At 38.2% G+C, this 26,183-nt stretch overlaps 1 protein-coding gene across 1 annotated transcript; it reads left to right on the forward strand.

The window, feature by feature from the left end:
• Positions 1-3,572: 3,572 nt before the first annotated feature.
• On the forward strand, positions 3,573-6,355 carry LOC148026953 (elicitor-responsive protein 3-like). The gene is made up of 5 exons (XM_087691490.1): positions 3,573-3,817; positions 3,897-3,962; positions 4,199-4,325; positions 5,584-5,701; positions 6,043-6,355. Exons 1-5 carry the CDS (start codon positions 3,751-3,753, stop codon positions 6,190-6,192), a joined length of 528 nt encoding a protein of 175 aa, XP_087547616.1. The 5' UTR covers positions 3,573-3,750; the 3' UTR covers positions 6,193-6,355.
• Positions 6,356-26,183: the final 19,828 nt, after the last annotated feature.

Consider the following 26,183-nt stretch of genomic DNA (forward strand, 5'->3'; position numbering starts at 1 on the left):
TGCAAACCCTAACCCTAAGATGGTGCACCGTCCTAGAGAGGTGACCTAACCTAACCCAAATTTGTATTTATATAAGGGTGAGAAGTCTAAGTTGTATTGACCCTTTTAGCATATCCATGCTGTGAAAGCTCTATCAGTGCAACTATTGAAGCTTTCTATTATCTTCTTCTATTCTATCATCTTGCTTCCATTGTTGAATGTGAATGAGAGAGTAACTGAGAAGTGTGTTGAGAAAGAGACTAAGGGAAGTGAAGCTCTTTGTCTCGTCTTCTTTCTTTTCTCTTCTTCTTTACTAGCTTCTCGACTCATTGGTGTGCTTGATGGTGGATGCAAAGGAGCAATAGCATTGGATTGTGTTGATTGAGATCGTAGAAGCATCTTTGAGCCTTCAAGCTTTTGGACTACAATGTAAAAAGGTAAGATAGGTAAGTTCACTACAACTTGAAGCTAGTCTTGTGTTCTTACTTTCTTAGGATAGAGAGGAAGATGCTTGGTTAATTATGTCAAAGTGTCAAGAGACAAGGTGAGAAATAGTCACCAAGGTGAGTTGTAGCTTCTAAAACAATAGAAGTCTCTCCAAAGATTGTTAGTGTGTTTAGCTCAACAGTAAAATGTTGCACAACAAGGACTACTAGCCACACATTGTAAGAAGTTGTGAGCATAGTTCGAACAAATTCATGCCACCCACAACATGGCCAATCTGAAGATTCCTTGCCTCTCATGCAAAGCTAAGAAAGGTGGAATCAATATGGCCCCATGCTTGTGAGTCTGTTGATATTCATTGGATTCCATCTATGGGCCTATTTTGTGCATGCCACATTGTCAAGCTTGCTGTGCCTAATATGATTGAGTTCTAAGAAAAGGAAGTGCATTAGCATTGTGTATATGTATTTATGTGTGCATCCAGGGATGCCTAGGAATGTTTACTTGTGTGTAATGAGCATTGCATTCATTTGGGGTCATCCTCTCCTCTACAAGTCAATGTTTAAGGCCTTTTCTTTCATTAAGAAAGACAAGAGAGGGAATTCTCTCACTAAGAAAAATGAGAGACGTGATCCTCTGGAAGTGAGGAGAGAAGTGATTTTCTCTTTCTAAGGTCACAAGCTTTTTTTGTGAAATTCAATCTTAAGATTGAGGCCCAAGGCAATCTAATGAACTCTCCTCATCTATGACTCAAGGTGGTTACATGGACCACAAGTTAAGAGTATAGTTTAAAAAGTTATTTTTTGGAAAATCCATTTTTAAATTATATTGCAATAGAAAAACGATCTCTAAAAATGGGCCAAAAGGGTTATCGAAAACAACGAGATCTACAACTTTCGTGTTGGACATTTTTTCATTCAAACAATGCACAAAGAGATATCTCGAAATTAGTGCTGCAGAGTGGAACAACCACATCTTGCATGAAGATCAACTCAACTCTCTCTCCAAGAAGAGAAGCTCTTGAAAGCCTATAAAAGAGGAGGCTCTCCTTGGGTGTAAGGGAGAGGTGAAGGAAACATTACTTTGCACGTATCCAAAAGGAGAAGAGAAGGTGCAAGTGCTGCGGAAGCCCTGCTGAAATCAAGTGTTGTAGAAGCCTTGTTGAAGGTGCAAGTGCTACGGAAGCTCTACCGAAATCAAGTTCCAAGAGGAAGAGAAGATGCAAGTACTGTGGAAGCTCTGCTGAAATCAAGCGCTAAGAGGAGAGCCCTACACATATTGTGTAGGAGAGAAGGAGACTCAAAAAGGATCAAAAGGTGCCAACTTCCAAGCTGTGCAAGTGTTAGCCAGTTGTATACCATGCAAAGAACTGTGATCTTGTTTCCAAGATCTACAAGTAAGAACTAGCTTATGTGTAGCAGAGGAGCTTGCTCCTTGTCAATAATATAACTCCACAAGGGGGGGGGGGGGGGGTAACTAGCCCATCTTCCACCAGTCCCTACTGTGTTGCCAATTTCTGTACCTCTCTCTCTACATCTTTATTTTCTCTCATCTATTCTCCCTCTGTGCCAACATAATATTCACCATATATATTTTAAGTATATAAGAAAGTCGAGCATGTATCTCGGATTCTATAACACAAGGAGTCTATCTCAGACTGCCTAGCCTTGGTGTGATGGTCCAAACGTCAGGGACCCGCGCGGGTCCCCCTTTGGACCCCTTTGGACCCCCAATTTGTGAATTTAATGAAAATTATGCAAAAGGGTTTGAAGCAACGTGGTGTGGTGCCGAATGCCAAGGCCATGAGTGCCTCTCAAGTTGATTTTGCTAAGAAGTGTGTTGATGGCCAAGTGCCTGGTGGGAAAGGGAAGGATGTGGTGTGTGTTAAGGCAAAGTTGCCAACCCCTTGTTTGAAAAGAGTATGTGTTGATGAAAAGGGCACGGTGAAGAAGCAAGATGCAGATGTGGTGGTGAGGTAGAATGTGCATGAGGAGTTGAAGCAAAAGAAGAAAATTATGTTTGAGGTTGTTGAGGTGTTGAAGTGTGTTGAGTGGAAAGGAGATGAAGTGATGGAGTTGTGTGCTGAAGGTGAGATGAAGTGTGGTGTTGAGTTAGGTGATGAGGAGGATGAGATGATGTGCATAGATGATTTTTTGAGGAGTGTTGATGAGGAGGTGAAGGAAGGCTCGTCCGGCCCAGCGAGCATAAATGAACTGGGACCTTGTGTTTTTTCTGATGCGGATGCGGAGATGAAGAATGGTGATGAGTTGAAGAAGGAAATGAGTTGGGTGAAGGAAAGGGTGATAAGGAAGACTCCTTGCGCCGGGAGGATAAAAGAACGGGCAACCCTGATGAAGAAATCATGAGCCGCGAGTATAAAAGAACGGCCGGTTTTGAGGAGAAAGGTGAGGAAGAACTTGTGAGCCGCGAGTATAAACAAATGGCCGGATGTGATGAGGAGCTCGTGAGCCACGAGGGTAAACAAATGGCCGGGTGTGATGAACTCATGAGCCGCGAGTATAAACGAATGGCCGAGAGTGAAGAGCTCATGAGCCGCAAGGGTAAAAGAATGGCCAGATGTGTTGAGGAAGGCTCCTTGCACCGGGAGGGTAAACGAATGGTTGCATGTTGGGTGAAGATGGAGAGGAAGATGGCAAAGTTGGGGGAAGGGTCTATAGCTGCTCCAGGGCCTAGATGGGGTCCAAAGGGGGTCCCGTGCGGGTCTTTAAGGGCTAGACCATCACACCTGGTTGAAGAACACAATTTAACTATACTTCAGTGCGCATGGATTTTTAATTTGGATTTTTTCTGTTTGGAATCATGCATGTTGTGCCATGTAGGACTTGGGAGAAGCTTTTGTGCAAATATTGAGAGTAGCATAGATGGTTCTAATAGAAGGACCAAATAATCTTCCATTATCAGTAATAATAGAAGATTAAGGTTTTGTTGTTGTGGCAGCCTCCCCAACAAAAAAACTTTTGACCATCTTGCGCGACCATCCGCCCACGCAAATACGATATGGCCGCCGAGTCATAGCATGAACCGTCTCGTAATATAATAGCGCGCACAGAATGCTAGTACTATATAGAGAAATGGATTAATGCACCTGGGCTGTTTTGGGGTTTACGCAAAAAGAATGTCTTTCCCAGAAATCCGTGTTTACGAAAAAGAAAGCAAGTTTCCAAATCTACGAAGGAGTCAACGAACTCTGCCAGGCGCCGATATTTACGAGAGCGAGGGACGCGTACACAGCGAGAGAGAGACAGACAGACAGACACAGAGAGAGAGAGAGAGAGAGAATTCCTGGTTCGCGATCTCCTGAGAGAGATGTCTTCCGGCACTCTCGAAATTCTGCTGGTTAAAGCCCACGACCTCAAATCCGGAGATTTCTTCTGTAAGCGCGCGCATAGCATGAGAAGAGTCCCCACAGAGGCACACACAGATTTCTGATGCCTTTCTTGTCTTATTGGCAGCTAAAACGGACGCTTACGCCATTGTGAGGTGCGGGAGTCACAGCCAGAAGAGCAATGTCGCCAGAAGTAGGCTCTCTCTCTCTCTCTCTCTCTCTCTCTCTCATTTGTGTGATGGGATGCTTCATGGCTTTCTTCTGGCAAAGCAGTGTCTGTCTGAGAGAGAGAGTCTCTCTCATTTGTTTGATGGGATGCTTCATGGCTTTCTTCTGGCAAAGCAGTGTCTGTGAGAGAGAGAGAGAGAGAGAGAGATTGTTTCCTCTGTGTAATTACTTCTTCTCCTGCGCTGTATATGTTATGCGCAGATCAAGGCAGCAACCCCACATGGAACCAGAGATTCATGTTCCCGCTCGAGGAGGGAGTCTCGGAGCTCACCCTCCGAATCATGGACGAAGATCTCATAACCGCCGACGACGAGCTTGGCACTGTAACGTATGATGCCCTTCTAACCAATAATTAACATCCCTTCTGCAATTCATTTATCTGCCTGCGTTTCCATCATCACCGGATGACAATGTTCAACCCTCCCGCTCTATAGTCTGCTGTTGTATGGGTAAACGCGCCTTTTTTTTAAAGATAGCTTTGGTGAGAGATGTCACTTTATAGCACGTAGACCAATTGGTAAATTTTGGGGGTGAGTTAGTGGAGGTCAAAGGGCAGCTCCTGCATTGTCTTTCCATACAAAGGTAGAAGAGGAGCCCTCGCTCCCAAGGTAAGCACACCACAGAGCCACCTAGTTGTTGGATTTGGATTCGATCCTTAGGATGCTTGCACACCAAATGACAGACGTCCACTTTGTAAGCTTTAACCAATCAAAACACTTATTTAAGGGTTGGGCATTCGCAATCCTTTACACATTGGAGAGGACATGACCTCTTGTTTACCAGCTATACTAGCAAACTCCCTCCCTCAATAGAAAGACCCTACTTAGATCAATTACCCATTAGTCCAAGGCAATGTGTCATGTTGCAAGGTCACAATTGTACCTAAAATTTATTACTCGTTTTGGGACCTTTTTTTTTGCTAGCTCCTCCAACTATATGGTATCCCCACTCAATTATTCAGATGTTGTAGGTAGATTGACCTTAAAAGAAATTGACTTCTAGTAGAACTATCGTCCAATTTTTCTCTAGATACTTGAAAAGTTCTCTAAGGTTTTATATCCATTTTGCATGAGAATCCTATAAATTGTCCAATGTTAATCAAAATATGATGTATTTCAAATATGTCCTCCTTGAGCCCCTAACTCTCAATTAATTACATGAGTATGCTTAATGTTAGGGGATAGAGTTTATTTGTAAACATACTCAATTCATGATCGCCAAGTAAACATGTTTCTATGGAAAACATATGACCCTTGACTTCCATGGGCATGCTTAGAGTATTAGGACAATGTCCAAACTACTTTCTAATTATATTGTGGCCTTTTATTTCTAAGTTTATCATTTCTTTGGTGTTCATCCAGAAAGTATTATTTATAAAGGAGGTAGATGAATGAGCAAATTGTTACCTTTACTCGTCAAGATTCCATTTCCTTGCCAAGTCAAATGATACTTGTTTTGAAATAATTTAAAAATAAAGAGTTTTGATGTTTGTAGGGTTCCACTTAATGTCAAGATTCTATTTCATTGCCAAGTCGAATGATACTTGTTTTGAAATAATTTAAAATAAAGGGTTTTGATGTTTGTAGGGTTCCACTAGCAAGTGTCCGCAGGCTTGGAAGTGTTCCAACCACATCCTATAATGTTGTCACAAGTAGTGGTAAATTCAAGGGGGAGGTGAAGTTATCCCTAACATTTACACCCAAGGTGCGTTTTTAATCTAATATGCATTTAAAAAATTGTCAAACATGGCATGAAAGAGCATATCTAAAATTACTCACAAACATAGTGGGTTTGAGTTTCATTGAAAAAGTATGGTGGTGTGCTACAATCTGTGGTGGTGGTAAATAAGATTTTTCTCGTTTTCCTTTTACACCCATGTAGTTTCTTACAGTGATTACTAAGAACTTGTTTGCATTCACCACTTATGTTATTACTTAAGTAGTAGAAAAATCACATTTGAATATCGAAACATCCTAATTTAATGCATGTTTTGTATAATTATATTAAATGTGGGTACCCTAGCATCACATTGTCGTTATTAGCAGGGGCCTAGTTTTCATGAAGGAAGTATCTACAGTTCAAGTCATGGATCTCATGGAGGTTACTATGGAAATGAAAGCTTGCATGGTACGCATGATGGACCCTATGGTGGCGGTGGTGGTAGTGGTGGAGGTTGGAACCAAGGGTCGTATTGAGCTTTGCAGTGTACGTTTTGTAATCTTTATTCAAGCTTTTTATTGCCTTGACACTTTCCTTCAATACTTGTAAAGCCCATTTTACTTGATGTATCATAAGTTGTGTATGTTTTGACAAATAATGGAATATTATCTCCTAATAGAAGATGCTACTTTGTTAAAAGATGTGCAAATGCAATGTTATCATTTGATCAAATGTTTGCTATTTTTCTACTTGCTCAAGTTTTTTTAAATAGTCATTTGTAATGAAAGTGGTCGAAATAAGCCCTCAAACCCCCCCTCCCCCCAACATACACACACAAAAAAACAAAAAAAAACAAAACAAAACAAAACATCTATGCATTTCTTGTGTCATGCTACATTCCACACTTAAGTATATTGTATAGCACCATAGGCCATGTTTTGCAAGATGCTATAGTGGTATTGTGCATTGCCAATGTCATGATCTCTCTATTGGTGCACTTTTGTTGAATATGTTTTTTGGTTTCAAGTATACATGAGCTATATTGTTGTGATACTATACTTTGAGTGGAATTCATGCTAAATATTGGCATCATATGCAAGGTTGTAGCTATTGCATATGTTTACTCAAGCTTGTAGCGATTGTTCGACATGTAGCGGTTTGCAAGTAATACTAGTCATGTATATGTAAATCCAAAATTGTCAAGGTATATAAGGTTTGAGATCCTAAGTATTATGTTAGGGATTCAAGATTGGTTAGATGCACTTGCAAGAAATGCATACATGAGAAGATGTAAACAAGGGCATATAAGGTGCATTGAAGCATTGCCATGGGTGTGGATGTTTGTTAACATTTATATTCCTTTTATATTTGCACAAGTTGCACTAAAATGTTTGTAAATTACATCCAAGTACAAAATAAGTTGGATTGATGCTACATCCTACATTATAGGATTATAATCAAGTGTGTATATAAGTCCTAAAGGTGCAATAAGAAAGAGAGTTGTAATTGACTTGTCTAGGTTGTGATGTTTCCACCTACCATGAAAATACAACACTCCATGGTAGAGTTTCGACATCTCTTGATTAGAGGCCCTTGGCATAAGTTACGCCAAGTTAGCCAAAGCCTAGATAATTGAAATCTTTATGGAAAATCCCCTTCTCACCCTTGGCGTCATTCCTTAGCATTAGAAACTAAGATAGCCACTGACTTGAGCCTAGAGAACTAAAACCTTTACAATAAAGCGAGTTCTCATGAAGGTAACAAGTTGAAAACATAAGGATTGAGGTTACCTCACCATGGCTTATCAGACATTGTCCCTCACTTTCTTTCTTTCTCTCAAATGAATATAGAGGCTCAAGAACACCATGTGATATGCAAAGAGGGAACAGAAGAGGACAATAATAGTAATGAAGCAAGTGAGGCTTCAACCTCCAAGTTTTCACACACACACACACACACACACACACACACACACACACTCTCTCTCTCTCTCTCTCTCTCTCTCTCTCTCTCTCTCTCTCTCTCTCTCTCTCTCTCTCTCTCTCTCTCTCTCTCTCTCTCTCTCTCTCTCTCTCTCTCAAGCATTAGCTATGGTGGATTCAAGAAGGTGGAAGAGAAACTTGAGATTCAAAATGTACACACAAGAATGAGAGGTTCTACTTATTTCACACCTCAACCCTTGGCCTCTTTCTCAAGTCTAGTCAACTCATTACATGCATGTGGCTCTTTTGATAAAGGACTTCTCGCAATTGTTCATTAACTCTTATGGATCGAATGTGCATATATTGAATAAAAAATAAAAACATAAAATACGATTCCAAGAGATATTATTAATTTTTTTAGAGAGTGAGCCTAGCTCTCACTTTTTAATAAGGTACATCTCAATAGACTTAAATGGTAACTAGTTGTTTTATGTAAATTTTCCAATGCCCTACAAACTTGCAACATCTATATTGTATCTTTATGATTTCTTGGAAAGTAATCAATTTTCATATTTGCTAATAGTTTTGTCTATAGTGCACCTTGGTCCCTTCTCTTGATCCACTAACTTGTCTTCTTTGAATGACCTTTAACTTCTTTGACTAGCCTTTGAATTTAAGTTTCTTAAAAATTTCAAAACCTTTTATATCCTTCTCCATTTGGGGTTAACTTTCCTCCCCTCTCTAGATGAGTGCTAGTCCCTTGGCATATCGAAAAGAGGTAGCTAATGGTAGTAAGAATGGCAAACTTCAACAACAAGGATGCAAAAGATGAAGATGTAATGGTTTGGATGGGAGTTGTTGAAGATACGGTGGAGATTGATAGTTTGGGGTGTTTCTTTGAGGTGTATCCAAAAGAAACCTCGTGCTCTCCCTAGGGATGGTGGCTAAACGGATAAATACTAGTGGTCTAAGCTCTTGCAATGCAATTGGAAGATAGGTCTAACACTCGGTAGGTTGTTGAAACATTCTACATGTAACTTGAGAATCCAATTGCTAAAGCATTCTAAGTGTGTTCCATACTTGAGAATCCAATCAGTAATGTGGTCATTGTGCAGTGGAATTTAGGGTAATAGATCTATCTAGCAAGATTAGGGGGTGTCATATTCCTAACATGCCTTGAATTTTGTGGTATGGAGGAAAATGGCCAAGGGGTTTAGAGATAGAGCCAACCAACCCAGAGGCCATCAAACTCCTCTAACTTGAGGACACCTAAGTGCAATGTTAAGTGAGTTGTTGCCCTCTTTTATTACTCAACCTTTTCTTTTCTTTACTTCTTTTTTTTTAATGTTTTACTCTTCAAGTAGTGGTTGTAAGATTTGAGCAAGACAAGCATCGCTCATCAAGTAGTCCTTGATGGCTAGCCATATCAAGATGGGAGACTATGGAAGGAAGGGATGAAAGCCTAGAGGGTTGACCTTTAAGAAGTCATCCCTATCGTATGCATTCAAAGGGTAGTTAAAATTTTCCATTTACTTACACATTACAAAGTAATAAGAATCATTTTCCCTTAAGGCACTTAAAATTTTTCAATGCAAAAAAAAAACACCTTTTGTAAATATAGTATTATTAATTTATCTAAAATTTTCCAAATAAAATGACCCTTCTATTGATTGCACATGACACACTTAATTTTTTGAATGTCGTGTGGAGAATGATCCTAGACATGGAAGCTCACTTGGCTCCAACATTCACATCAAAGAATACAAGTGCTAGTTGTTCCTTGTATACTTTGGGCTTTTTTTGGTAGTAGTAGAAAAATTATTAGAAAAAGTAGTTACTAGTGATTAGGAAGGCAAGATCTTGACATTTTGTAAATGTCTTAACAAATGCAAAGAATGATGGTATTAAGTCCCTTGGCTAGAATAAGTAGGTACAGTCAAAGTCCTTATTGTTTACATTTTGATTCTTGGGAAGGTGACTATCCCATGCCTATCGACATCAAACAAAGCTCCATGCTACCTTGGTAAGAGTAGCTGCATGCCAAATCATCTCTTTCCTTTCTAGTCATCATCTTGCAAAAGGTGAGCCAACATGGTCATTCGTGTCCAATATATTGCATCTTCATACTGGTCAAACCTCACAAGTGTCCTTTGATATAAGTGCATGTTTTTCTCTCCAAGCTTTGCTATCTTTTGCTTGCTTTGAGAAATGCCTCTTTGTCTATTTAAATTATCTCCAAGCTATAAAAATCACCACATTGATGAACATGTCCATGGTAGAGATAGGAAGTACTCTTATGAGGTTTTGTGGAATCACAAAGTCAAAAAGCCAATAAGAATATCGCCAATTTGAACTCCTTAGCAGATACTCCAAATTCTTCATGCTCATCTCCCTAAAGGCTCCCCATAACGTGTTCTTCACTCTACTCCTAGAACTTGTTCTCTTGATCTATGTCCCACTAGTCATAAAAAATTAGTGGTGGTGAGGTCATTCTTGGTGGTTCTACTATCTCTACTAGTTCTTGGTCTGTTTCTCATGGTCTACCATTAGAATTTCATGGTCCTCCTGGTGTTGTAGTGAAGTCCATGTCTTTGATTTCTCACTTTGTGTAGCCTATAGCCTTGTAAGTCCCGATGATATCTTCTTTAGCAAGTTCTATCTCTATCTTGGATTATCTATTGCAAAAATTATATAAAATAGCTACTTTGCTTGTTGCTAGTTTCTTTCATATGCTCTTCAAGTCATCCCCTTGGATGGCTTCATAGCAGCCTTTATTGCTTTGAGATACATATCTTGTTGAATGAACATGACATGGCTTGTGATTACCTCCTATTCCTTCAATTTTTTCATTTCTAGAGTCCTTTGATTTAGGTCCAAGACTAGTTGCTTGATCAATACTTTACTCCTCTCTTATACGTGCTTTGTCTTTGCTTTTAGGGTCTTATTGAGTGTAACAGTGATTCTCTCACGGTCTCTTGTAGACCCTCAAATACAATCTTCTCATGAGGCTATTGTGAATTTCTTAAGTTAGTGGTGAGCTTGGCAATCATCACTTACTCTTAAGCAAGCAGCTTGTTTTCTAAGTGTTATCTTTTTAAATTCTCCTTCCTGTAGTTGATTTCCCCTTGCTAACTTTTGATTGTTTGCTCTTGTTCCTCCAAAGGTTTTTTTAAGAGATTTGATCTCCTAACTTTCCTCAAGAACCTCTCAAATTGCTATCTTCCTATTTATTTAATGTAGGGGCCTTTCTTCATCTAGCATCCTTGGAGTCTCTTTTCTCTCTTTTTATCTTCTTGTAGCACCTTATAAAGCTCGTCATGTGTGATGGTGGGGCAAAAGTGCATACTATTGGCACCCTAGTGGGCCTATTCGTTTTATTACTAATGTCATGTCTTTTTGAATTGGAGACTAATCTTGCATCTTCAATGGACCTCTCTCATGCATTCTATCTTTTCAACTAGTTGTTTAAGTTCTATGACCTAGCCCTATAGGAAATCCATAATCTCATGAGGTAGACTATGTCCAATGGATGGTACTCCCTCAAGCACCTTCTCCTTTCCTTATTTTACACTCAATGACACTTGTTCCTAGATACCTTTTAGTCATTCTCTATATGCTTGTCATAAGGAGGCATTTCCTTTCTCATCTATTCTTTGAAAGATAATCCAGTGGTTCTCTCGTATTTCTCTTCTTCTTTTGTCTCTTGGCTTAGGCAATCTTGATCTCTCCTCGATTGCTCTATTGCCACCCTTAGTTTCTCTTCCTCTTATTTTTCTATCCTATATTTCTTCTTTCTTATTGCCTTCATTTTATCTTGCTCTTTCTTCTTAATTTCCTCCTTTAGTTAGCTTCAACTATTTTCTTTATTTTTCCCTCTGCCTCCATTTGTTTTCTTAGCAGACATCCTACTTTATGTCTACATACACCTAATTAATTCCAAGTGTTATAAAAATGGCCCAATGCCAACAAAAAAAACCATGTCTCCAAGGAGCCTAATAAAAATAGATATTCCTCTTCTTCAAGGAATCATTAGCAAAATCTTTGTCCTCGAACAAAACATACAAATGTGAAATAGGGGCCAATCCCATAGTATTTACTGGTAATTGCATGGGGAATGGATAATCTTACCTCTCTTTTTGGCACTTGCATTTGAATAAAATCGCAATACAAGTACATGTAATAACTAATAGATATCATTTCATTCCAAAAATAGTAATACCTGGCCAAAATTTGTGAACCATTCAGTAGGTATGCAAAGTCACAAAACAACCCGAATCCTTGAATCCATACTTAAACCAATGCCTCGATATCTTATTAGTATGAGGGTATTGAAACTTCTTCTTGTGGTCAACCTCGTATATATGTACCTAAAAACATTTAGTGTATCCACAATGTACAACTTCAATAAAAATAACTAGGAGTGTAATGTCTATATTGATATCATTATGCAAATGCTCAACAACTCTCACAAGTGTTCTTCTTATTATATCATCAATCATTATAGCACACAGTGTGCACTGCAGCTCCTTTTGATAGTTAGAAGCTGGGTAATACCCCCACTCTAGCATAGGCATTTGAAAAAGTCAAATAAATACTAATACATGGAAAATAATCCACTTCCAAAAGAGTATATGCCAACCAAACATGGCATGAACAGCAATTCACACATATGCTAGAATAGTGACCCTCCACAGTCCTCAATAACCACAGCTCTATAGAAAAGCAATGCACATCACTGCAACTTTTGAAGTATATCCTTGTATACAATGTTTGTGGTCATATCCCTGTCCTTTTCATCTAGCAAGTCTTTCACACCATGTAAGGATTTTACCCTAAAAAATGCAACATATAGCTGACTATGTGTAAATATTGGTGCTTTTGAATAAAAACCACAACAACGGATAAAGTCTATCATTGTGACATATTGATCATCATAGCAAATGTGAATTGAATGGGAAACTACCTCCACTTCATAGTAAATGGTAGTTGTAAAGCATTGGAAATAAAAGTAATCCTATGAATGAAAACCTGTTCACCTACATTTGCCCCTATTATTATCTCAACATCTATCACTTTTTTATTGAAAGCCCTACATATCAGCCATGTACCATTACATAGACCTTTTCCTAGGTTTAGGTTTCTAAGGAGAATAATAGGTGCATTTATTGTTAGCAACAATAAATGAGGAGGAAATGTATCTCCAAGTTCTAATGTATCTAAATACTCCACGGAGTAGAAAAATGAGCTCTCTCTTTACAATCAAATCTGTACTATAGTACTGCCTAACCTCTCTTGGCATCAATTGCAATGCACGATCATTTAGAGTAGCCACCTTTGTATTCCGTGATGCAAGTATAGCATGCTCACTAAAATACGATGTATAGTCACCCACATTGGACATATTACTAATAGACACTACCAATCAAGGTTTCAATAGAGTCCTCTTTTAACAGCATGTTAGGTGAAATCTATAACTTATCACATTTTTCAATAATGCATATTCCATTTCCTATTTCTTGAATCCACCAAATGAACCCATTGTCCATCATGTTACCATCTAGTCACATATTCGTAGATAGCCCTAACACCCTCACATAATGTCACAAATGAGAGTAACACAATACATCATTAACAATATATTCACATGTGCCCTATACCACAAAAATTTGCAAGACATGTCTAAAATCCCCTCCAAATAAAACAACCTTTCTACCAAATGGCTTATCACAACTCATAATGTCTCTTAAAGTTCTACCAACTGCTTCAAAGGCATGTCTATGGGTTATAGGAGCCTCATCCCACAAAGTAAGGCTCAACTATCTCAACAACTAAGCAAGGTCACTTTGAACATGAATATTACAAGTGGATCGATTATTTAATTCGATAGGGATTTTAAACCATGAGTGAGATGTACAACCACCTAATAAAAGCAAGGCCACAATGCCACACGATGCTGTTGTCGATGCTATATGACCACCACTACACAACTTTGCAAGCAAAAACTTAACAAAAAAGTCTTCTAGGCCCACCCAGACCATCTAAAATGAATATATCCCCAAAACTTGCATCCACAGCGATTCTTTGTTCCTTATTCAACATTGCTTCCATAGATTCAGAAACTCTACATTGTTACAATGTGCTATATGCATATTCATCTTGAAAAGGGGCTTAGTATGTAGTTGAGAGTTTGGTTGATGTGGTTCTAGCAACCCATCAAAATCAAAGATTTTTTTCCCTATATGGCATAAAAGGTCTTGAAGATATAACAAAGGCCACATTAGATGCCTCTTGTTATAGAACACCAAGAGAGACATGCATGTGTTGTAGTTGCAATCTGTGCAAGATTTCCTCTACTGTTGGTACCAAAAACCTTTTGCATAGTTGGCCAAGCTGAGTAAGCTCATAAAAGACCAAATTTGCAACAAACAAAGTACAAATTTGAGCACTAGTTTGTATGGAGGTAGCTTCTTCCAAGAACACATCATACTGATTATCACTCTCCAACATACCTCTTGCAATGCAAGCATCCTTAAAAGTGTCATAGATCATATGATCAAGAGTATGCAAATCCTCAAAAGAAGTACATCCATGACACTCTGTTAAAAGCATTCGCAGGTAATAAGGCTCACACAGGTAGGCTCCAGAACATATATCCAACCACATGTATTTCTATGCTTCGTCTTTGTCCACATCTTTTGCCATGCATTCCACACATGATACATTGCAAAATCTTGATTGCAAAGAGTTCTAGCCTTTGGATGAATGTGCTTGCACACAAACTATTCAGTAATAGTAAATTTTTTAATGTCTTCATTTTGCACAAGATCTGGTATATTATCTGTATCTCGAAACACCACATATTTCTCACCAACAGGAAAGTGTACATGCAACCGCTGCATATCATGCTTTTCATTGTGCAATGGGTAATTATAGATTCACCAACATGCCTCAAAAGCAATATATCATGCATCCAAATAACTCTGGATCTTGTCCACTTCATGAACATTGCCACCATTCTGTGTTGAATCAACCCCAACAAAAAATTTGATGGTTGCATAATCATGCCCCTTGTATACATACTTATACAAATAGTTAATAGCCACTATTGTCCAAGCACACTTTCGCATTTATATGTGCTTTATATTTATTGCACAAGTAAGAATTATATGAAACAACCCATTGATTATCAATAACATTACCATTTATGATCATCGTGTTTCCATAATATCACCTTCAATAAATGGGATAACCAAAACTATTAACTATCGTCATATCCATTAATTTTTTAGGGTAGTCTTTAGTGCATTCACCATTTTCCATGTAAGGACTCTTGGGGTTCAATTCTCTGCAAGGGCCATGAATGTTGCATTTTGAACTTGGCTCAAATAAAGTTGAAAACTTAACTCTATTAGACAACTCAATACAAATCATTCTATCATAGTGACACACTTCAAAAGGTTTGAAAGATTGCTCTAAAATTAGCAAAGTATGGGAATGTGGTAGCCCCCTTTTTTGGGATTAAATCACACTAATATAGCCTAAAACCTTTCCAAAGAGGTCTTTTCACAACAATGTGTGCATCAAAATAACATGTTTTTTGTGAAACATTCAAATAATCAAATCTAGACTGTCATAAGCATTGTGTCCATGTAATAAATGCATTAGTTATCTCCAACCACTTTGGATTACATGTCATTGTTATAAAAAGGTTAGGTTTCACCTTGCATCACACTATAGCCATGGTGGCAAGTTTGAAATAGCAATACACAACCTTCTTATTCTATCTATACTCTATGCACACACACACCATACACACATAGTCTCTCCCCCTTCCTCTATGTTATGTGAAAATTGCACAAAGTATCAACCTTCATCTTCTTAAAAAACACACATTCAACACACACACACACACACACACTCTCTCTCTCTCTCTCTCTCTCTCTCTCTCTCTCTCTCTCCAATGAATGCCCATTCGTCTACATGTGCACATGGCACTCGCCGAAGGGCTATTAAGCATCACTTCTGAATCTAGATGTGTCCCAAACTCGAATGCATCACTCCTAAACTTGAAGGTCTCTTAGGCTCAAAGGTGTCCTAGAATCAAAAGTAAAAGAATAGAGATGCATTAGTTCTACCAGGCATGAGCAAATGTGTATATGGCCATGCATGAGCACATGCATACATGGTGGTCACTAAAGGCCAGCCAAGCATTTTCTAATCTCTCTCTCTCTCTCTCTCTCTCTCTCTCTCTCTCTCTCTCTCTCTCTCTCTCTCTCTCTCTCTCTCTCTCTCTCTCTCTCTCTCTCTCTCTCTCTCTCTCTTTGCTTTGCCAATGGATGTTCATTCATCTACATTTGTACATAACACTTTTCTTGAGAGAAAAGGTGTCCTAGACGAGAAGGTGTCCGAGACTTGAAAGTGAAAGAATAGTGATGCATTAGTTCTAACATAGCCGTGTACACCTACTAAGGTGAAAGAAGGTTATTTAGCACTTAATAACTAGTTCAATGCTTCATGACCTACTATTGAGATGAGCATATCTTGCAATAAGGACATCCCATACGACTATATTTTGAGATAAAAGCACATCAAATACTTCTTGGTGCTATTATCAATGACACTCTTCTCTATTTTACTATATATCTTTGTTTAACCATTCAAATAAACCAAGATTCTAGCATGGTATACACATGGAGATTTAAGATGGAAAGACCATCACCATCTAAAAAAACTCTAGCCAATTAAGAAAACAAAATAAACAGAAGGTACAATAGCCACAGAAGGCTATCCATGATGATTCCACATGCATACATGATGCTTGCTCCTAATCTCGAAGCTATCCTAAACACAAAGGTGAAACATTTGTTTTTCTCAAATGTATTTAAATTTAAATATTAGAGAGATGTATATGTACTTTGGTCGTAAGATCAAACTATATAAAGCACCCACTCGAAAGCAATAGCTTAACCTAAATACTATCATCATGAGATAACTTAAGGTGAGAGATTCCACTGTCATAATTTATGTTACACTTAATGTGTTAACTAATCTTAGTAGTAAATAGGATGCTAGCTCATCATGAGGTAACTTAAGGTGAGACCTTGCAACATTAATTTTTTATCTTATTGGATTATAGTGAAACATGTTGTCAAGTTATTTTTTTGTCTCAACACCTTTAAGCTTCAAGTATTTTATGTATCTAATCTAAGTTATGAAAGCACTTTAGTCAAATTGTATCCATCATGATTGACTTAGTGAAACTCCTTATTATTATAAGCTTCAAAGTGAAAATGTTACAAACTTATGAGTGTATCATTATCTATTTCTAGAACACCTGAAAACTTGTATTTAAACTCTTTTCTAGAACATCTAAAGACTTGTATTTAAACTATTTTCCCTTTGTAACATTTTATAATCCTTGCAAAAGAAATGAGCATGAGCGACACAACAATACATTACTTGAGAATGCAATGGTAAAGTTTGAGAATATGGATTTTTAACAACAAATTCAACTGTAAAATTTTGGTTCACTTTCAAGTGCTACATCATTTTTCCACTTAAAAATCCTGCAACATTCCTTTTTTGTCTCATTGGATTATGGTAAAATATGCTATCAAGTCCTTTTTGTGTCTCAACACCTTTAAGTTTCAACTATTTTATGTATCTAATCTAAGTAATGAGAGCACTTTGATCAAATTGTATCCATCATGATTGACTTAATGAAACTATTTATTATTATATAAGCTTTAAAGTGAGAATGTTACAAACTCATGAGGGCTATTGTGTAGGTTCCTCAGTTAAAAGAAACAACTAAGTATTTTATGTACTAGTTTTCAACGAGAAAAATGTCCTAAAATTTAGCATTACCTTTCTATTCTAATATTGGTTTCTATTGGGGATTAATATATGAAAGAACTTCAAGTTTAGGAGACGCCTATGCGGTAATTCATTTGGGTTAACATTGCCGAAAACCTATTACGATAAACTTTCAAATAAGTAAGTTACACATCAAGAGTAATGTTCTCTAGTGTAAGTTCTCATTCTTGTGAGTAATTAACTCACATACTCCATCCTCTATATGACATGTACTGTTAATAAGGTCTTTCAGCTTCTCTTCTTAATCATCTAAAGATGAGCATGTAGCTACTAATATTTCTTGATGTGTTCATATATGTCTCTTATATAACCCCTAATTTTTTCTAAGTCACCCTATATCGTTACTCCACTAGCAAGGTTCTCTTTATATTTCTCTTCCAATATTCTCTCAGTCCTCTATAGATGGTCACCAACATTCTCACTAAGAGAAATTGAAGCTTTTTGATATCGAAATAGTGTCTTCACTTGCTTTTCAATACTGTCCAAGTGATGAATGACCCTAGAAAAACCAATAGAACTATCATGCCCTCCAACATGATTGAGTGCACAATGGAACTATCTTCTTCCTTATGATCTCTTTCATTTTGCATATATTCATTTGCACCTTAGGAGTGCATTGTACAACATTTGCCATGCACACATTCTTATTTGCTATAGAAGCCTCCATACTACATAAAACTCATACATTAATATTGAGAGATATATAAACTATTCTCAAAATCTAAAAATAGTGAAAACTCTTAGAAGGCATTGGATTAGCCTTCTAATGCATTAAGTCTAATTTTGGCAAAGTTCTAAAGTTTTAAGGGGCTAGATTTTCAAGTGATTTTCTAAGTGAATCTCCAAACCACCTTGCTTAGCTCATATTATTTGATATTGGTTGGATTTCTATCGTTTTGGCTTGAAGGTAAAAGAGTTCTAACATAACCACCTACACTTACTGAGTTGAAAGAAGATTATCAAGTACTTGATAAAAGTCCTTTTAGTGAGAAATTAGTGCCACAAATATAGAAGATGTTTTTGATACATATTAATGGTCTACATAGACATAGATGTTCATTTATTCCATGCATACATGGTACTTACTAAATCCCAAGCAAATATTGTCTAACAGGCCAAGCATTGTCTAAGATCACACCATATATATGTTCTAGATAGAGAGGGGGAGGGGACACACACACACACACACACACACACACACACACACACACACACACACACACACACACACACACACACACACACACACACACACACACACACACACACACACACACACACACACACACACACACACACACACACACACACACACACACACACACACACACACACACACACACACACACACACACACACACACACACACACACACACACACGAGTAGAGACAAAAACCGAGCATACAAAGACCGAGCAGAATAGTAAAAAAGAGCAACACAAAGAGAAGCGACAGAATTCAACCACTATAGAACCAAAATCACACCTCTTATCTACTCTAATTGTTTATTGAAAACTCTCAAACCTTACAACACCACGACTTGAAGCGACAAAAAAACACTCCATGCATGCTCAAATTTGATAATGAAACAATATGATAGAGATTAAAAGACCCGAGGTTATCAAAATTTTCAAACCAACCCATACAATACTCATAGTCTTAGCACAATAGTCATTGTCTTAACACAACACCAAAAGCTCAATACACTTCACACCCTCTCTTCTTCACACTCATCATCTACAAAACAACATCCCACTCTTCTCCCTTTTTTGGTTTTTGTCTTGATTATATCATAGGAGGCACCCTTGCTCATCTCCCTTGCAACTTCCTCCACATAACATGGTAGTACACTACAATAAGAATTTTATAAACCGCATTTCATTAACATTTCAAAGCACATGGCAAAAACTCACACACAAAAGCATATCATCCTAGAGTGCATATGTATAGCTTATAAAATATCCTCAAATCACATTATACATGTGCCATGACTCGTCTAAAATTAGAGGATTAAAGTTTTGAAGATGGTACCACTAACCATCTCCAAATCCAATCCTCCGAGAGGACAAAGAGCCTCTAGAAAGCATCGCAAAAATCCGACACTCCTTTGCACACCTGATCTCAAATGTGCCTCCTCGTCAGCCTCCAATACCCTTGCAATATCTGGCAAATAGTGACGAATGACATGCTGCAAGAACTGCACACCATGATCATGTCATAATGTGGCACTCTCCTGAAGACGTAAAGAGGCCATGTAGCCTTGACGTCATAGCATGTAAAAGTAGAAGGCATCCATCTGTCACACAATAATGACAAAAAATAGAGACATGTCACAAACTAATTAAGAACAACAAAGCACCAAGAAAACTAAGTGTACAATAACCATGTCAAATACCTCTACGGCAATACCCTCAATCATAACCTCATCCATGAAGTCTAAGTCCTCAACTATGAATCTACACACAATCTCCAACTCACACCGTGGGGCCACAAATATCCTCAAATCACATTAGACATGTGCCATGACTCGTAGAGAAAAATACATGATCACATAGGTATAAATTCTTGCCCAAATTTCCATAACTGTAATAGATAGTTTTCAATTAGTTCAATGTTGTAACTAGTAGTAAATTATCTGTGTAATTTAAAGTAATTTTAGCTCAAAATAGCCTCAAAACATCTTTGACATGTCCCATAACCATGGGGGTTCAATGCATGTACATACAAGCATCAATAGTGGTGTATATGATCAATAGCTATAAATAGCCAGCCCACTGTATAACTAGTAGTGAATTTAGTCTATATTTAAAGTATTTCCAGCCCACAACATCCATATCACATCCCCAATACATGTGGAAAAGATCCATGTTTTTGCAGGTACCAAACATGCATCATAGCTCTTCAACTGTTAAGTATGATATGTCATACATTTAATGAAAAATTTCAGCTTGCAATTTTAGATCTGTAAAGTATTCCAAAACTTAATTCTTATCCCCTTTTAATCATGCCAAATACACAAAGTTCAAGGCATATACATTGCCAAACATATCATGTACTTGACTATGCCCACCAACACAAGCATTTCAAGGCTGAATACTTCTCACAATTCTAAGCAGATACATGGATAGTCGTACCTTCATTCCGAGAGGATGATAGATGTACCACTACCCATCTCCAAAGCCAATCCTTCGAGAGGACAAAGAGCCTCTAGAAAGCATCGCACAAATCCGACACTCCGCTGCACACCTGATCTCAAATGTGCCTCCTCATCAGCCTCCAATACCCTTGCAGTATCTGGCAAATAGTGACGAATGACATGCTGCAAGAACTGCACACCATGATCATGTCATAATGTGGCACTCTCCTGAAGAAGTAAAGAGGCCATGTAGCCTCGACGTCATAGCATGTAAAAGAAGGCATCCATCTGTCACACAATAATGACAAAAAATAGTCACAAACTAATTAAGAACAACAAAGCACCAAGAAAACTAAGTGTACAATAAGCATGTCAAATACCTCTATGGCAATATCCTCAATCGTAACCTCATCCATGAAGTCTAAGTCCTCAACTATGAATCTACACACAATCTCCAACTCACACCGCGGGGCATATTTTTCCACCCACGAGGGAGAGTCCCCTGATAGAAAGAAATACATTTTAGACATTGACAATTACCTAACAATCTTATTCACAAGTACCTAACAATCCTATCTACATATTTCTGACTCAAAAAATCGCCTTAAATGGAGGCAAGACAAACAACCCATTCTGAGTCCGCCAAACAAGCTACTACCACTCCAAGTCCATGCTGAATATAATCCTCCGACACCTTGTTCCACAATGAAACACCATCTCGTCCATGCGTAGAGTCCATGGGAAGATCCAAGAGCACAAAGTCAACAGCCCATGCCACCGTCTTTTCTTTTTCTTATACTCCACCCCCAATTTATTGATTTCAGAAAAAAATGTATGGATCTTTGCATAATCCTCATTTCTAATAGAGGATGCAAAATCCTTACCCATAGAAATATAATCTCCACATCCAAATGAAGATAGAGCGATCCAAATAAGCGCCCCCCCCCCCCCCCCCCCCCCCCCCGTATGGACAAGAGTGGCACATATTCTTTTTGGGATGGTGGTCTAGGATGTGAGGATGGACCTAAATAATCATGGCAAGTATAATGAATGAAAAATAAGCATAACATACAAAACAATCGACTTGAGTATATCCATAAAAAGAAACATACCATTATGAAAGCTACCATGCATACCATCATCGAGTGGTGGTGAATTTTCATCAACAAAAATTTCACAATCTAAAACAAAACAAACAAAGAAACGTAAATCTTTAATTTAAAAGTAAGGTATATAAAGTATCCAACATAGAGAGCTAGCCTTCTCTAAGTTGCATGAGACATGAATATGCAAAGTGAAATAAGTAAAAGTCGCATGTACTCTGTGTCTCACTAATTTGAGCTTACTTGCCCTTTTGAGCTTGCTTGCCTATTTGAGCATGCTCACCCCTTTGCGCTTCCTTGCCCCTTATTTGATCACTTTCAAAACCACTTCTTTGTTAGAAAAGTAAAGCTTAAGTAAAGAGAGGAGACAGTTGTGGAAGCCACTATACCTTGACTCAAATAGCCACCACTTGCACCCTTTCCCTTTGATTTTTGCCATTCCTCAAACTTAGCTTTCTCACTTGGCAATACATGGGATGAGAGCATGTCTCAATCTCAAATGGTGAGAGAGCAATCATATTCTCCCCATACATAGTGGACTCTTTGTTAGTGATATCCACCCATGTTTTACAAGCCTTGGGCAAATCAACAAGCAACTTGAGGTCTCTCAAGTGCAAAAAATACATGGAATATTCAAATATAATTTATATGGGTCCCCACAAACTACACCCTGCAATATCAAACAAAAGGCATTAAAATAGAAAACCAACCGATAAGGCAACTGACAAGCGGCTGCATCAAGATGGGATTGAATAGGTTGATCCTCTTTTTTTTTGGACTTTTCTTTAGCACCAATTTTCTTAATGTTGCCAAAAATATGTTTTCTGCCCTTGTATCACGTATGGATGCGAAGTAGACATGAAGAGATGGCTCATCGGCCAAATTAATTAGATGCTCTGTGGTAGCTACTATTCTTATCTCTTGCTCCAAAGAACGAAGTGTATTCTTTTATATCATGTCTAGCAACAGTTCCTTAGACAACCACCTACAATGATAGAAATAATGAAAGGAACAAAAACATGCAAAGAAAAGACAATTTTTTTCTATGAAGCATAGAGATAAAGTAAGAAAAATTAAAAACTCTTACGCTCTGAACTCTGTGTTTGTTGATGGCATACCATGGGTATTGCGAATAGATCTTGAACTCTCAAGCAATCTCAACCAAGTTATATTTTTCTCTGCACTGACGAAAGAGATTGCTATCAAATTCAACTTTTCAATACCCACAATGGTCTCCGCTCCATCAAATTGAAGAGAAAACAAAGTTTCTCTCCATTCCTTACCAAGGGATGGATTGATAATATTCAAAACCTAGTAAATATACCAAAACCATTTCATATTAGTAGGAGACAAACACAACAATAATAATTCTAAACAAATCAAACATAAGGGCGAAGGAAAGGCAACACAAGAGAGTACAACACACAAATTTGAAGCCAATGCTAATAAGGAAATTGGGTTCACAACCCCAACCAATCACACATCAAAGAAAGGTAGAGGCCACCCGTCACTCAAGTAGCTTGTGCGTACCCCTCTTGTCGATCACAACAGGCAGGAATGGTGCAATACGGGCTCAAAAGGGATGTTGTGATGTCCGCCAAGGGCTTCTTGCCACCAAGGGCAAGAAAGCCCATGCCAATGTATGGGCTTTCTTGCCCTTGATGGCAAGAAGCTCCTGTGTTTTTGCTCCTTCCTTATGCACATTACGTTAACGAAGATAGGTTAACAAAGAACATAAACCAATACTCATCTGTTTGCTTCCCCAACTCTGGGTTCGTTGCTTTGACAAAGACCTACATGTTCAACCTATGTTCAAACGAAAATTATTCGATTAAGGGCAGCTTGGTGATAAGTGCTTAAAGGCAGCTTCACACATGGCACTTAGTAGGCTTAGGCTTGCTTCTAATCGGACTGTCATTTGGAGCACTTGTTCACCTCACCATCTCTGTTGTGAGTATCCTACCTACGGCCATCCCTTCGTGACCGCCCTATGATTGACCACGCCATCACAAATAGTGATCTCCTCGAGCACATCGTGTCAGGTGGATCATGCCAAGTGCATGTGCATGATCACTTAGAGCCACATGGCAGCATGAGGTGTGCACAGAGAGAGAGAGAGAGAGAGAGAGAGAGAGAGAGAGAGAGAGAGTATAGGGCCTAAGGGCAACTATGTACAACAAACATCTCATGTGAAAGAATGCTTTTAGTTAGTGGTGAATATATTCAATAAATGCATCGTACTCATTAATTAGCTATTTGAAAAGGATATATATAGAGTTAGAGTGAGAGCTATAGATAGAGATTGGTATATTAGTGGTGAATATAGTCATTAAATGCATAAAATAGGGGTGCAAATATTGTTTTAAATGCAATCATATCTGGAAAATATCAGTACTCATATCTCGAAAAGGGAGAATGATTTTGGCATGCTTTATATATTTTTAGACATTTGTCAATAGCTGCATCTCACAAGCAGAATGGTGCACATCATTGATATTCTTTGCTTTGGCTCTTTGAGAATTTTATCCATCCATTTTGATTCAGAATATGTTATTTTGACAAAGAGAGAGCTTCAAGAGTACTCCTTAGGTAATAATAACTTATCAATGGAGAATCAAAGCAGTGTAGTACTTAGGATAAAGCTAGCTAATGGTGTTTATGCATTTAAATTTACTGCAACAATGCAAAGGGAATGCACTGTGTCTACTACATTCCAAGGATGTTGTGCATGGTAGAGATGATGGTGGGCATATATTCTCATAAGTAAAAAGATCCCTCTTTTTCATGTTTAGGAACTCCATCAATCCTTGAACCCTATCTATCTAGTTTAGGGACACCCATAGAAATAAAGTTCTCAATATCTTGTCTCTAAGTAGATGATTGCCTGTTAACGACACTCTTCTCAATGCTTTAATGAATGCATCTGAAGTTAGGAAAGTTGATGAACTTCCATCACAGTATGATGGGGATATTGTTTTCGAGCTCCCTATTGTGCCACAAGGTAAGCCAATGGCTGGGATGGAGCAAAGATATGATGGTCATGTGTGGGTGGAGTAAAACACATGTACAAAGGAATGTTTTGATGGTGTTGTTAGGCATAGTTCTTGTGGGGGGCATCTAAGATGTTGTAATGTGGAGTGCCCATATTATGAGCAGACGAAGGAAAGCAATCAATCTCAATGGAAGGGAAAACTTAAATAGGTGCCTAGAATTGGGTTTTTAAATTTTGAAACCGGCACTTTAGTTTGTCGACATTGCTCTACTTTACCGGAATGCTTGGCTATGTGTGAGTCTTCTATTTATTATTGCTACCCTATAGATAGAACTACTACAACAAGATGTGTCATACATCAAGGTAGTCATAGGCATCCAATGGCAGTTGGGGTGTCGAAAAAAAATGAGACTTTTGTGCATACTTTAGTGCAAGATAAAGCTTCCCATGACCTTTATGCAAAGTGTAAAAAGGTTGAGACAGGTGTAGCTCAAGATCTAATTATGGACATGCTCTTTGATGGCACTAATATCACTCCTAATATGGGATATTTGGGGGTCAAGCAGCTTCTGGAAAGAGTTACACCTCTTGTACAAAGAAAAAGGTTAGGTCTAAACTTTGTTTATATTTTTTTGAAACTCACATGTTGCAATGGTTGACTTTGGTATTTGATTAGGATTCAGAGATCCATGGATATTGCCTGTCAAAATGTGAAGGGATTGGTTCTTGGGCTCGAAGCATTACTGGATCTTAAGGAGAAAACAAATAGGCGATGCCCTTTCTTTCATAGCCTCTTATTTCCAAGCTAGTTGGCAAGCAATGTGGAGCCTCATGTATTTAAGATGTCCTCTGTGGGTCCTGGAAGTGGGATCGACTTGGTTAATTAAATGAGGCTGGGTGGACCATTAGAGAAACAATTTGTCCACTTTGATCATGTGCACAAGATAAGTGGCTGGACCACAATGAGTGCACATGTTTATCACCCTTTTGTTAGAGAATTGCTTACAATTGCAGTAGGTGAGTTCAAGGTGGAGAATACAAATGCACATGTTTTATTTTGGACTTTGATGAATGAAAGACTGCAACAATGTGGATTTGAGAGTGTTGTTTGCAGGTTTCATGTGGCTAATGAGGCACAAGCAAATTGGCTTGCAGTGCGTACTGTTTTCAATAAAGGTAAAAGGAATGTGATGATGTTCAAGGAACGCTCGTGTTCTTTTCACTGGGAAAAGAGTATGCTGGAACATGCACGAGTTTGTATCAAACCACAATTTCAAGAAGAGCATAAAGATTTGTGTCGATAGTGGAGAGATGCACCAAGTGAAGTGTCAGCCGCATCAACAAAGAACGAACTTGTTACATTTTGGAGTTTCGGACATGCGCATGAGACAAAGCTACATTCATTAGAGACATGGTTATCTTGGTGGGAGGTGCGGGGATTTCACTGGGCAAAATGGGTATTGACACAAGAGGGTGGAGGTCGATTTGTGCCTTCGGT

The sequence above is a fragment of the Lygodium microphyllum genome, chromosome 13 (genome assembly GCF_053477565.2).
Source record: "Lygodium microphyllum isolate KBCC chromosome 13, Lygodium_microphyllum_v1.1.10, whole genome shotgun sequence".
NCBI lineage: Eukaryota > Viridiplantae > Streptophyta > Polypodiopsida > Schizaeales > Lygodiaceae > Lygodium > Lygodium microphyllum.

Excerpts from the sequence above, each read along its gene's own strand:
- LOC148026953 (XM_087691490.1), top strand. The coding sequence starts at position 3,751 with ATGTCTTCCGGCACTCTCGAAATTCTGCTGGTTAAAGCCCACGACCTC. Across the intron at positions 3,818-3,896 it reads CAAATCCGGAGATTTCTTCT|CTAAAACGGACGCTTACGCC; the intron begins GTAAGCGCGCGC and ends TCTTATTGGCAG. Across the intron at positions 3,963-4,198 it reads GAAGAGCAATGTCGCCAGAA|ATCAAGGCAGCAACCCCACA; the intron begins GTAGGCTCTCTC and ends TGTTATGCGCAG.